The sequence below is a fragment of the Delphinus delphis genome, chromosome 1, assembly GCF_949987515.2.
Source record: "Delphinus delphis chromosome 1, mDelDel1.2, whole genome shotgun sequence".
In the NCBI taxonomy this organism is placed as follows: Eukaryota; Metazoa; Chordata; class Mammalia; order Artiodactyla; family Delphinidae; genus Delphinus; species Delphinus delphis.
The window spans coordinates 168,425,123-168,439,240 of record NC_082683.1 but is presented as its reverse complement, the minus strand read 5'-3'; the positions used below and the strand labels follow the sequence as shown (position 1 = coordinate 168,439,240).

At 37.1% G+C, this 14,118-nt stretch overlaps 1 protein-coding gene across 1 annotated transcript in view; it reads left to right on the top strand.

Annotated features, from left to right (window-relative positions):
* Nucleotides 1-13,687, top strand: part of SPATA17 (spermatogenesis associated 17) — a 187,455-nt gene extending 173,768 nt beyond the window's left edge. Inside the window, exon 10 of the mRNA XM_060011032.1 lies at nt 13,581-13,687. Within this exon, the coding sequence (XP_059867015.1) occupies nt 13,581-13,661 (81 nt within the window). The 3' untranslated portion in view covers nt 13,662-13,687. The remainder of the gene's footprint in view (nt 1-13,580) is intronic.
* The last annotated feature ends 431 nt before the right edge of the window (nt 13,688-14,118 follow it).

Here is a 14,118-nt window from a genome sequence, read left to right as displayed (position 1 = left end):
GGAGTCCGCCTGGCAATGCAGGGGACGCGGGTTGGTGCCCCAGTCCGGGAAGATTCCACATGCCGCGGAGTAGCTGGGCCCGTGGGCCATGGCCGCTGAGCCTGCGCGTCCGGAGCCTGTGCTCTGCAACGGGAGAGGCCACAGCACTGAGAGGCCCGCGTACCGCAAAAAAAAAAAAAAAAAAAAAAAAAAAAACAAAACTGTTAAGAAAAAGAAAGATATATAAAAATGGAAAAAGAATTAATAGTAACTCAAATATAAAACTTTTGAATTTAGATGTACCTACCTAAAAATAGGAATATGTATACTGAACTCAAATATAAATGACCTTTGAATAAGCAACTATTTAGGATTATTTATCCACAACTATTTTTTTTTAAGTAAAGGGTTTTTGAAGTTTCTTATTTGAAAATAGCTGACACTAACTACTTGCTATATACCAGACACTGTTTTAATTGCTTTATAAGTATGAACTCATATAATCCTTTTAACAAACCTGTGAGTAGGGTGTCATTATTTTTATATCATCTTATCTCTTTTTTTTTTCCTCTTGGTACTTTTTTTTAACTTATTTATTGGAGTATAATTGCTTTACAATGCTGTGTTAGTTTCTCCTGTATAACAAAGTGAGTCAGCTGTACGTATACATGTATCCCCATAACCTCTCCCTCTTACATCTCCCTCCCACCCTCCTTATCCTACCCCTCTAGGTAGTCACAAAGATCTGACCTGATCTCCCTGTGCTACGCAGCTGCTTCCCATGAGCTATCTATTTTATATTTGGTAGTGTATATATGTCCATGCCACTCTCACTTCGTCCCAGCTTACACTTTCCCCTCCCCGTGTCCTCACGTCCATTCTCTATGTCTGTGTCTTTATTCCTGTCCTGCCCCTAGGTTCTTCAGAATCATTTTTTTTTTTAGATTCCATATATATGTGTTAGCATACGGTATTTGTTTTTCTCTTTCTGACTCACTTCATTTTGTATGACAGACTCTAGGTCCATCTACCTCACTACAGATAACTCAATTTCGTTTCTTTTTATGGCTGAGTAATATTCCATTGTATATATGTGCCACATCTTCTTTATCCATTAATCTGACACTTAAGTTGCTTCCATGTCCTGGCTATTGTAAATAGAGCTGCAATGAACACTGTGGTACGTGACTATTTTTGAACGATGGTTTTCTTGGGATATATGCCCAGTAGTGGGATTGCTGGGTCATATGGTAATTCTATTTTTAGTTTTTTAAGGAACCTTCATACTGTTCCCCATAGTGGCTGTATCAATTTACATTCCCACCAACAGTGCAAGAGGATTCCCTTTTCTCCACATCCTCCCCAGCATTTATTGTTTATAGATTTTTTGATGATGGCCATTCTGACTGGTGTAAGGTGATACCTCAGTGTAGTTTTGATTTGCATTTCTCTAATGATTAGTGATGTTGAGCATCCTTTCAAGTGTTTGTTGACAATCTGTATATCTTCTTTGGAGAAATGTCTATTTAGGTCTTCTGCCCATTTTTGGATTGGGTTGTTTGTTTTTCTAATATTGAGCTGCATAAGCTGTTTATATATTTTGGAGATTAATCCTTTGTCAGTTGCTTCGTTTGAAAATATTTTCTCCCATTCTGAGGGTTGTCTTTTCATCTTGTTTATGGTTTCCTTTGCTGTGCAAAAGCTTTTAAGTTTCATTAGGTCCCATTTGTTTATTTTTGTTTTTATTTCCATATCTCTAGGAGCTGGGTCACAAAGGATCTTGCTTTGATGTATGTCATAGAGTGTTCTGCCTATGTTTTCCTCTAAGATTTTTATAGTGTCTGGCCTTACATTTAGGTCTTTAATCCATTTTGAGTTTATTTTTGTGTATGTTGTTAAGGAGTGTTCTAATTTCATTCTTTTACATGTAGCTGTCCAGTTTTCCCAGCACCACTTATTGAAGAGACTGTCTTTTCTCTTTTCTCCATTGTATATCCTTGCCTCCTTTGTCATAGATGAGTTGACCATAGGTGCTTGGTTTTATCTCTGGGCTTTCTATCCTGCTCCATTGATCTATCTTTCTGTTTTTGTGCCAGTACCATACTGTCTTGATTACTGTAGCTTTGTAGTATAGGCTGAAGTCCGGGAGCCTGATTTCTCCAGCTCCGTTTTTCTTTCTCCAGATTGCTTTGGCTGTTCGGAGTCTTTTATGTTTTCATACAAATTGTGAAATTTTTTGTTCTAGTTCTGTGAAAAATGCCATTGGTAGTTTGATAGGGATTGCATTCAATCTGTGGATTGCTTTGGGTAGTATAGTCATTTTCACAATGTTGATTCTTCCAATCCAAGAGCACATCTTTGTATCATCTTTAATGTCTTTCATCAGTGTCTTATAGTTTTCTGCATACAGGTCTTTTGTCTCCTTAGGTAGGTTTATTCCTAGGTATTTTATTCTTTTTGTTGCAATGGTAAATGGGAGTGTTTCCTTTATTTCTCTTTCAGATTTTTCATCCTTAGTATAGAATTACAAGAGATTTCTGTGCATTAATTTTGTATCCTACTACTTTACCAAATTCATTGATTAGCTTTAGTAGTTTTCTGGTGGCATCTTTAAGATTCTCTATGTATAGTATCATGTCATCTGCAGACAGTGACAGCTTTACTTCTTCTTTTCCAATTTGGATTCCTTTTATTTCTTTTTCTTCTCTGTTTGCTGTAGCTAAAACTTCCAAAACTATGTTGAATAATAGTGGTGAGAGTGGGCAACCTAGTCTTTTTCCTGATCTTAGAGGAAATGGTTTCATTTTTTCACCACTGAGAAAGATATTGGCTGTGGATTTATCATATATACCCCTTATTATGTTGAGGTAAGTTCCCTCTATGCTACTTTCTGGAGAGTTTTTATCATAAATGAGTGTTGAATTTTTCAAAAGCTTTTTCTCCATCTATAGAGATTATCATATGGTTTTTATCCTTCAATTTATTTATATGGTTTTTGACACTGATTGATTTACGTATATTGAAGAGTCCTTGCATTCCTGGGATAAACTTGATCATGGTGTATGATCCTTTTAATGTGCTGTTGGATTCTGTTCTCTAGTCTTTTATTGAGGATTTTTGTATCTATGTTCATCAGTGACATTGGCCTGTAGTTTTCTTTTTTTGTGACGTATTTGTCAGGTTTTGTTATCAGGCTGATAGTGGTCTCGTAGACTGAGTTTGAGAGTTTTCCTCCCTCTGCTATATTTTGGAAGAGTTTGAGAAGGATGGGTGTTAGCTCTTCTCTAAATGTTTGATAGAATTTACCTGTGAAGCCTTCTGGTCCTGGGCTTTTGTTTGTTGGAAGATTTTTAATCACAGTTTCAATTTCAGTGCTTGTATAAATGTTTGATAGAATTTGCCTGTGAAGCCTTCTGGTCCTGGGCTTTTGTTTGTTGGAAGATTTTTAATCACAGTTTCAATTTCAGTGCTTGTGATTGGTCTGTTCATATTTTCTATTTCTTCCTTGTTCCATCTCAGAAGGTGTGCTTTTCTAAGAATTTGTCCATTTCTTCCAGGTTGTCCATTTTATTGGCATATAGTTGCTGGTAGTAATCTCTCATGATCCTTTGAATTTTTGCAGTGTCAGTTATTACTTCTCCTTTTTCATTTCTAATTATGTTGATTTGAGCCTTCTCCCTTTTTTTTTTGTTATGAGTCTGGCTAATGTTTTATCAATTTGACTTATCTTCTCAAAGAACCAGCTTTTAGTTTTATTGATCTTTGCTATCATTTCCTTCTTTTCTTTTTCATTTATTTCTGATCTGATCTTTATGATTTCTTTCCTTTTGCTAACTTTGGGGTTTTTTTGTTCTGCTTTCTCTATTTGCTTTATGTGTAAGGTTAGGTTGTTTATTTGAGATGTTTCTTTTTTCTTGAGGTAGGATTGTATTGCTATGAACTTCCCTCTTAGAACTGCTTTTGCTGCCTCCCATAGGTTTTGGGTCATTGTCTTTTCATTGTCATTTATTTCAAGGTATTTTTTGATTTCCTCTTTGATTTCTTTAGTGATCTCTTGGTTATTTAGTAGCATACTGTTTAGCCTCCATGTGTTTGTAATTTTTACAGTTTTTTCCCTGTAATTGATGTCTAGTCTCATAGCGTTGTGGTTGGAAAACATACTTGATACGATTTCAGTTTTCTTAAATTTACCAAGGTTTGCTTTGTGACCCGAGATATGATCTATCTTGGAGAATGTTCCATGAGCACTTGAGAAGAGAGTGTATTCTGTTGCTTTTGGATGGAATGTCCTATAAATATCAATTGTTTAATGTCTCATTTAAAGCATGTGTTTCCTTACTTATTTTCATTTTGGATGATCTGTCCATTGGTGAAAGTGGAGTGTTAAAGTCCCCTACTATTATTGTGTTACTGTCAATTTCCCCTTTTATGGCTGTTAGCATTTGCCTTATGTATTTAGGTGCTCCTATGTTGGGTGCATAAATATTTACAGTTTTTACATCTTCTTCTTGGTTGATCCCTTGATCACTTTGTAGTGTCCTTCTTTGTCTCTTGTAATAGTCTTTATTTTAAAGTCTATTTGTTCTGATATGAGAATTGCTACTCCAGCTTTTTTTTATTTCCATTTGCATGCAATATCTTTTTCCCTCGTCTCACTTTCAGTCTGTATGTGTCCCTAGGTCTGAAGTGGGTCTCTTGTAGACAGCATATTTACGGGTCTTGTTTTTGTATCCATTCAGTCAGTCTATGTCTTTTGGTTGGAGCATTTAATCCATGTACATTTAAGGTAGTTATTGATATGTATGTTCCTATTACCATTTTCTTAATTGTTTTGGGTTTGTTATTGTAGGTCTTTTCCTTCTCTTGTGTTTCCTGCCTAGAGAAGTTCCTTTAGCATTTGTTGTAGAGCTGGTTTGGTGGTGCTGAATTCTCTTAGCTTTTACTTGTCTGTAAAGGTTTTAATTTCTCCTTCAAATCTGAATGAGGTCCTTACTAGGTAGAGTAATCTTGGTTGTAGTTTCTTCCCTTTCATCACTTTATATATGTCTTGCCATCCCTTCTCACTTGCAGAGTTTCTGCTGACAGATCAGCTGTTAACCTTATGGGGATTCCCTTGTACATTATTTGTTGCTTTTCCCTTGCTGCCTTTAATATTTTTTCTTTGTATTTAATTTTTGATAGTTTGATTAATATGTGTCTTGGTGTGTTTCTCCATGGATTTATCCTGTATGGGACTCTCTGCATGTCCTGGACTTGACTGACTATTTCCTTGCCCATATTAGGGAAGTTTTCAACTATAATCTCTTCAAATATTTTCTCAGTCCCTTTCTTTTTCTCTTCTTTTCTGGGACCCCTATAATTCTAATGTTGGTGTGTTTAATGTTGTCCCAGAGGTCTCTGAGACTGTCCTCAATTCTTTTCATCCTTTTTTCTTTATTCTCCTCTGTGGTAGTTATTTCCACTATTTTGTCTTCCAGGTTACTTATCCGTTCTTCTGCCTCAGTTATTCTTCTACTGATTCCTTCTAGAGAATTTTTAATTTCATTTATTGTGTCGTTCATCATTGTTTGTTTTCTCTTTAGTTCTTCTAGGTCCTTGTTAAACGTTTCTTGTATGTTCTCCATTCTATTTCCAAGATTTGGGATCATGTCTACTATCATTACTCGGAATTCTTTTTCAGGTAGACTGCCTATTTCCTCTTCATTTCTTTGGTCTGGTGGGTTTTTACTTTGCTTCTTCATCTGCTGTGTATTTCTCTTTTTTCTCATTTTGCTTTACTTACTGTGTTTGGGGTCTCATTTTTGCAGGCTGCAGGTTCATAGTTCCCGTTGTTTTTGGTATCGGCCCCCAATGGCTAAGGTTTGCTCAGTGGGTTTTGTAGGCTATCTGATAGAGGGGACTGGTGCCCGTGTTCTGGTGGATGAAGCTGGATCATGTCTTTCTGGTGGGCAGGACTGCGTCCTTTGGTGTGTTTTTGGGTGTCTGTGAATTTACTATGATTTTAAGTAGGCTCTCTGCTAATGGGTGGGGTTGTATTCCTGTCATGCTAGTTGTTTGGCATGGGGTGTCTAGCCCTGGAGCTTGCTGGTCATTGAGTGGAGCTGGGTCTTAGCATTGAGACAGACATCTCTGGTAGAGCTCTCACTGATTGATATTACTTGAGGCCGGGAGGTCTCTGGTGGTCCAATGTCCTGAACTCAGCTCTCCCACCTCAGAGGCTCAGGCCTGACACCCAGCTGGAGCACCAAGACCCTGTCAGCCACATGGCTCAGAAGAAAAGGGAGAAAAGAAAGAAAGAAAGAACAAATAATAATAAAATAAAGTCATTAAAGCAAAACATATTCTTTATTATTAAAATAAAAATATTTTAAAAGTAATAAAAAAAGAAAGAGAGCAAGCAAATCAATAAACAAATCCACCAATTATAACAAGCACTAAAAACTATACTAAGATAAACATAAAAATCAGAAACTAGTCAGTTGCAGACAGCAAACCCCAAGGCTACAGTTGCTCCCAAAGTCCACCTCCTCAAATTTGGGATGATTCATTGTCTATTCAGGTATTCCACAGATGCAGGGTACATCAGGTTGATTGTGGGGATTTAATCTGCTGCTCCTTAGGCTACTGGGAGAGATTTCCCTTTCTCTTCTTTGTTCGCACAGCTCCTGGGGTTCAGCTTTGGATTTGGCCACACGTCTGCGTGTAGGTCTTCTGAGGGCATCTGTTCTTCTCTCAGACAGGACGGGGTTAAAGTAGCAGCTGATTAGGGGGTTCTGGCTCACGCAGGCCAGCGGGAGGGAGGGGTACGGAATGCAGGGTGAGCCTGCAGTGCCAGTGGCCAGCATGATGTTGCAACAGCCTGAGGCTGCCGTGTGTTCTCCGAGGGGAGTTGTCCGTGGATCACGGGACCCTGGCAGTGGCAGGCTGCACAGTCTCTCAGGAGGGAAGGTGTGGATAGTGACCCGTGCTTGCACACAGGCTTCTTGGTGGCTGCAGCAGCAGCCTTAGCACTTCATGCCCATCTCTGGTGTCCGCACTGAGAGCCACGGCTCGCGCCCATCTCTGGAGCTTGTTTAGGTGGTGCTCTGAATCCCCTCTCCTCGCGCCCCAGAAACAATGGTCTCTTGCCTATTAGGCAGGTCCAGACTCTTTCCTGGACTCCCTCTGAGCCAGCTGTGGCGCACTAACCCCCTTCAATCTGTGTTCACGCAGCCAACCCCAGTCCTCTCCCTCAGATCTGACCTCCAAAGCCCGAGCCTCAGCTCCCAGCCCCGCCCGCCCCGGTGGGTGAGCAGACAAGCCTCTCGGGCTGGTGAGTGCTGATCAGCACCGATCCTCTGTGCGGGAATCTCTCCGCTTTGCCCTCCACACCCCTGTTGCTGTGTCCTCCTCCATGTCTCCAAAGCTTCACCCCCACCCACCCCCCATCTCCGCCAGTGAAGGGGCTTCCTAGTGTGTGGAAACTTTCCCTCCTTTACGACTCCCTCCCAGAGCTGCAGATCCTGTCCCTATTCTTTTGTCTCTGTTTTTTCTTTTTTCTTTTGCCCTACCCAGGTACATGGGGATTTTCTTGCCTTTTGGGAAGTCTGAGGTCTTCTGCCAGCATTCAGTAGGTGTTCTGTAGGAGTCGTTCCACGTGTAGATGTATTTCTGATGTATTTGTGGGGAGTAAGGTGATCTCCACTTCTTACTCCTCCTCCATCTTAAAGGTCTCTCTCATCTCTGTCTTTCAAAGAGGACACCAAGCACCCAGTCAGCTTGGCTGCAAAGCAATCCTGCCTCAGAATAGAAATCATAAAGTTTTCAAACCACCCATGCAAATACCCTCAGTGAGACTGTGACATAATTTAATATACAAATGAACTTGGCTTCCTTTCTAGGTTCAGACTGACACTGCATTGTCAACTCAATGTCAGCTAAAAGTTGTTTCTTCAGAAACATATACAAATAGTTTAATTGAAAAAATACATAGTAAATCCTAAATCTAGGGAATTGAGAAGAACACAAATAATAGAGGATGCTTTAGAATGTTTTCCTGAAAACTCATAGTGAACAGAAAGAAGAGAAAAACTGCTACAGCTCTTAGCCATTGCATGTATGTTCTGTTGTCGCAACAGTGGAGATGATTTTGCCATCACAGAATTTTCTACATGCAATGAAAGCAAAGTTGGATCACGCAGGAATAATGCCAGGTGATCTTTTAAAACTGTCTATGAACTGTTGTTTATAGATTATGGAAAATCCCAAGCCCTAGCCAGACTTAACTATGGTCTCATTCAGGAAATATTTTCCTGTATTTAATCAGCTTAGAGCTGAATATATAAAAAATATTTTAAGCTGAACAATATGTGCATAACCTTTCATTTCCATCTTGTCCTTCTAATCTTGGAGGATTTGTCCACTATAGTGTATCAGCTCCGTCCTACTTACCAACATTGAAGCTGGTCATGAGTATCTGATGAAAAGCCTTAAATAACTAGTTAAACAGTGCAGCTGCCAACCTAAAGTAATCCTACACTTAGGGGGTGAGTGGCCCAGGAAATTTGCTCTTTGTCATTTTGACTTGGGTTTGAAAATGGACCTGGGCTGCATTCCAGCTCAAAGAGCCATTCACTTCCAAAGAGTCCTAAATTGTCCCAAGGAGCTCATTTTGGCAGTGGATTATTTGTGTTTGGCTGGTCAAAAGCTAATAGCAAAAGCTGTCTGCTCTGGCACGCAAGGGCTATGGCAGCATTTAGAATTACATCCCCAGTGTTTTATCTTGATGAGGTTATTTTTCAGGAAAGCTGTCCCCCACCCCCCCATTTCAAAAGTGACAATGTACAAGTATCGTGCAGGTGGTTTTCTTGAGCTCATAAATATCTTCCCATAACATGGTGGCCTGTTTTTTCCCATACCATGTTGGCCAAGGAATATTATAAACAAATGAGAACCAGCATCAGATTTTTTCCAAAACCAAAGCTGTCTTAATGGTGTGTTCACCTCTTCCTATACCAGAGGTAACAGTTATTGGTTGACTAGGGCCAAGTAAGAAAGTGGGCTTTTAAATAAAATAAGAGTGATAAAGGATTTGTGAAAGATTTTCTGTCAGGGGATGTAGAGTATAGGTACTTGAAGAGTCAATCCTTGCTTATCTACACAACTGTAAATGCCTATTTTCTGACTCTTCCACTAGCCTGTGAGGGACCCTGGGAAGACACAGCTAAGTTTTGGTTACCTAGATAGTTGGGAAGCTATCTAGCGTAGTGCTGACACACTGGAGATGCTCAAATGTTAGTGGAATGCACAGGTTAAAGTATGAGACAGAATTAATTGTTGCTTCATTCATTATATTAGAGGAGCCCAAAACTAAGTACACAAGAAGATCCAAAGGAATGAGGGAAGAAAATATTATAATCTCTATTTTTACCTCATTTGTATATCATTTAACATTATATTTTACTATCACAGTATTACACATATAGAATTTCAAGCAGATAACCAAAACTATATTGAGGATGCTTAAAATATTTTTACTGATGGAGGATACAATCAAGATCCTTTCAGTCCTGTTTCACTACATTATTGCACTATAATCAGTCTCTCATATGTGTCAATGGAATTTAATTTAACTTTCAAAAGCACATGTTGGATAGACTATGAATAGATTTTCACCCTTGAAGGAAAGATGGAGGAAAAAGCTAGTGCTTAGATGTTTTATCCTGTTTAATCCTCACACCAACCCTGTAAGATTTCTTCATTTTATAGATGGTGAAAAGAATGAGTCAGGAAGTGCTTCCTGTACATCTGTTTTCTGGAATAAATTATACAGAATTGGTATCATTTCTTCCTTTTTTGGTATAATTCACCAGTGAAATCATCTGGGCCTGTTTTGGAAGGTTACTAATTATTTATTCAATTTTTAAAATAGTTACAGGCGTATTTAGATTATTTCTCCTTGTTTGAGTTTTGATAGATTGTGACTTCCAAGAAATTAGTCCATTTCACCCAAGTTATCAAATTTATGAACAGAGTTGTTCAAAAAATTCCTTTGTTATCCTTTTAATGTCCATGGGATCAGTAGTGATGGTACATCTTTCATTTCTGATATTTGTAATGTGTATCTTCTTTCTTTTTTCTTAGTCTGGTTAGGTGTTTATCAATTTTATTGATCTTTTCAAAGGAACAGCTTTTGGTTTTGTTGATTTTTTTTTCTATTGATTTCCTGTTTTCAATTTCTACTCTGATTTTATTATCTTTGGCATATTTTGGATTTAATCTGCTTTTTTTCTAGTTACCTAAAGTGGAAGCTTAGATTAGTGATTGTAGATCTTTCTTCTTTTCTACTATATGCATTCAATGCTATAAATTTCCCTGTAGGCGCTGCTTTTGCTGCATCCCACAAATTTTGCCAAGTTGTATTTTAGTTTTCATTTAGTTGAAAATTTTTTTTTCTTGATGCTTCTTCTTTGACTCTGTATTATTTAGTAGGGTATTGTTCAATCTCCAAATATTTCAGGAATTTTAAACTATCTTTTTGTTACTACTTTTTAGTTTAATTCCATTGTGGTCTAAACACATACTTTGTATGATGTCTACTCTTTTGAAGTTGTTAAGGTATACTTTATGGCTCAGAATGTGGCCTATCTTGGTGAATATTCCATGTGAGCTTGAGAAGAGTGTGTGGTTATTGTTGGATGAAGTAGTCTATAAATGTCAGTTAGATCCAGTTGAGTGATAGTGCTGTTCAGTTCAATTGTATCCTTACTGACGTTCTGCCTGCCAGATCTATCAGTTACTTACAAAGGGGTATTGAAGCCTCCAATTACAAGAGTGAATTTGTCTACCTCTCCTTGCAGTTCTGTTAGTTTTTACTTCATGTGTTTTGGTGCTCTGTTGTTCGGTACATACACATTAAGGACAGTTATGTCTTCTTTGAGGATTGACCCCTTTATCATGTAATGCCCATCTTTATTCCAGATTATTTTCCTTACTCTGAAGTCTGTTTTATCTGAAATTAATATAGCTACTCCAACTTTCTTTTGCTTAATGTTAGATAGTATATCTTTCTCCATGCCTTTACTTTTAATCTGTTTGTGTTTTTTGACTAATCCAAGTCCACTTTCAAATAACACTATATTGTTTCACGGGTAGTTCAACTACCTTATAACAGATTATTCCCAACTCCTCCCTTCCATCCCTTATAATATTGCTGTCATATATTTACCTTATCCATAAGCTATAATCACTGATTATATTGTTGTTATTATTATTTTGAACAAGACTGTTATCTGTAAGATCAATTAAGATCTTTACCTTCATTTATTTCTTCTCTAATGTTCCTCATTTCATGTAGAGCTGAATTTCTAACGTGTATCAGACAGAGAAAGACAAATGCTACATTTTATCATTTATATGCAGAATCTAAAAATAATACAAACAAATGTATATGCAAAACAGAAACAGACTTACAGATATAGAAAACAAACTACTGGTTACCAAAGGGGAGAGGGAAGAAGGGAGGGGCAAATTAGGGGTATGGGACTAGGAGTTACTAACCACTATGTATAAAATAGATAAACAACAAGGATATATTGTATAGCACAGGGAATTATAGCCATTATCTTATCATAACTTTTAATGGAGTATAGTCTATAGAAATACTGAATCACTATGCTGTACACCTGAAACTAATATAATATTGCAAATCAACTATACTTCATTTTTTTAAAAGAGGGGAAAATTAGAAATAAATTTTTTTAAATATCCAAAATGATTTATTATAGTAAAATTTTAAAAAAGTAGTTACAAATATCAAAAGTTTAAGATCATTTGCATAAAACAAACCTTTTCATTTACTTTTTTGAAACCTACGTTATTGTTATACAGATATATTTATAAAACGTAAACCATCCATAGTTCTAGTCTTCAGGGTTCATCAAGTGCCGACATTAAAGAATCACTATCATGCTTCTCACATATACCTAACTTCATACATTCAAGTTTAAGAGTAATATGAATTACTTACTATTGCAAAATATTCCCGATATGTCATGCGCCACTCTTGCAAACACTATGTTGATTCCTGAGTACCCCTAGAATCACAATTTCAAATAAAAAGAAAGCCAGAATATGGATTTCAGCACCACAAGAAAATAATACTTCATTATATAAAGTTCTATTGCATTCATGCTATCCAAAAGGAAGGATTTTATTCGAATTAATTAATATTTCTTTTAACTAAGCATTTTTGTCACACAAATTCTTTGTGTACTCGAAAGCAGTGTCTGTTACAACCTCTTGTCCTTCATGTCACTTGGGCTTTGTCACTTTTGTTTCATAAACACAAAGCAACAGATGTGGGGCTTTTCCCTGGGGCCTGAATAGGCTTATTATTAAGCCCTGGGCTTATTCATAAAAGCAGATATTTAGGGTTGGGGCTCTGTTGTACTGGAGTGGAGAGCCAGATCCCTAGTGACAGAGGTTCCTGCATGTTCTTTAATACATTTATTGTCTGTGTGTTTGTAAGGTAGGAACCTTCTAAAGAGGTTGACCCTGGGCAGAGGTTCTTCCTTCCAAGGTTTTCTTAAGAAAAATAAAATTGTCCAAAATCATTTCCATTGAGGATAAGCCTGCTTTACAAAGGAGAAACATATACTTTTATATAGTCTGACCATTTATTTACAGTATCCACTGTCGATTTAGTACTTTACCTCTCTAACGACTTTGCCTGTTTCACATGCATGAAAAGCATTCGTTTCTATCCTCAATCAAATGCTGCTTCTTTGGTTACTCAACAATAAATGATTTGTCCTCTCTTCCTCTGAACTTCTTCAGCATTTGTTTGAATCACTTCTGTGATACTTATCACAGGTGGCCTTCTATTATAATTATTTGGGTATAACACCTTTCCTTTTTCATTCATTTAGTCAACAAATATCATTTTGCACAAAACAAGGTACCTACCTGTATGAAGCTTACCATCTCATGTGGGACACAAAATAAATATATAGTATCAAAGAATGGTAATTGTTATGAAGAAAATAGAGCCATTTAAAATGATAGAAAGTTTCAGGGGTACTATTTTATGTGCAGGTGGTAAGGGAGGATCTCTTTGAACAGGGATGTGATGAAGGGAAGGAATGAACCATGGGAATAACTGGAGACAAAGCCGTCTAGGTGGAGGCATCTCTAAGTATAAAGACTGAGAGGCAGAGTGTTCAGTAAGCAGAGCTGTTGCTAGAGACGATTCAATGAGGGGAAATGTAGAAGAAAATTCGTGTCAGAAAAGGAGCCAAATACACCATCATCAAGATCAAGGAGAAACATGTAGATTGTGAGCTCTGTGAAGACAGGTGGCTATGTCATTGTGTTGCTCAGAGCTTCTCCAGGCGGCCATCCACAGCTCATAAAAACTATGTGTTTAAGAAAGTGTCCATATATCTGACTTTCAACTGATAAAGCTTACCTGCTAATTTTGTTTTATTTGAGGGCATGATGGGAAATTTGAAGTGCAGTTAAATGATATCCATCTAGCAATTTAATATAATTTAAATTATAACAAAAATAACATAAGAAATCAGCATGACCTCTTTGGTAATTGTTGATCTTTTTCCTCCTAGGATTTCCAAACTGTATTGCCATCATTTGATCTCTTCTCAAAGTACGGAAAATTGTATTCAAAAGCTGGACAAATTGTATAAAGGTATGCATTTTTGCTAAAAGGTACTTCAAAAATGCTACAGTAAATAACAAAAAATCAAATGAGATTGATTTAACTATCAAGCATTTAAAAAAACATGCTATAATAATATTTACAGGTAATACAACTCCATATATTTCTTTCATTCTACTCTAATGGTTTTCAACATTCAAAAATCATGGATTTTGTGTTTCAAGTCTCTTCTCCAAAATGAACTCAAAGTCGAACTGAAAACTACCTGAAGTACCCTTTCTCTTTAAATTAATTAATACAGTAAATAAATAGTTTTACGTAATATAATGAGAAAGTATTGATGGTGTCCAAAAGCTCAAATATTTCTCATTACTGTATAGATACAGTATAGTTTAAAATACTGTATTCAATATGTGTGTTACTTAAAGTGCAAGGTGCCTTTAGTGGATTCCAGATAAATAGCATCTTGGGTCTCTGATGACCAA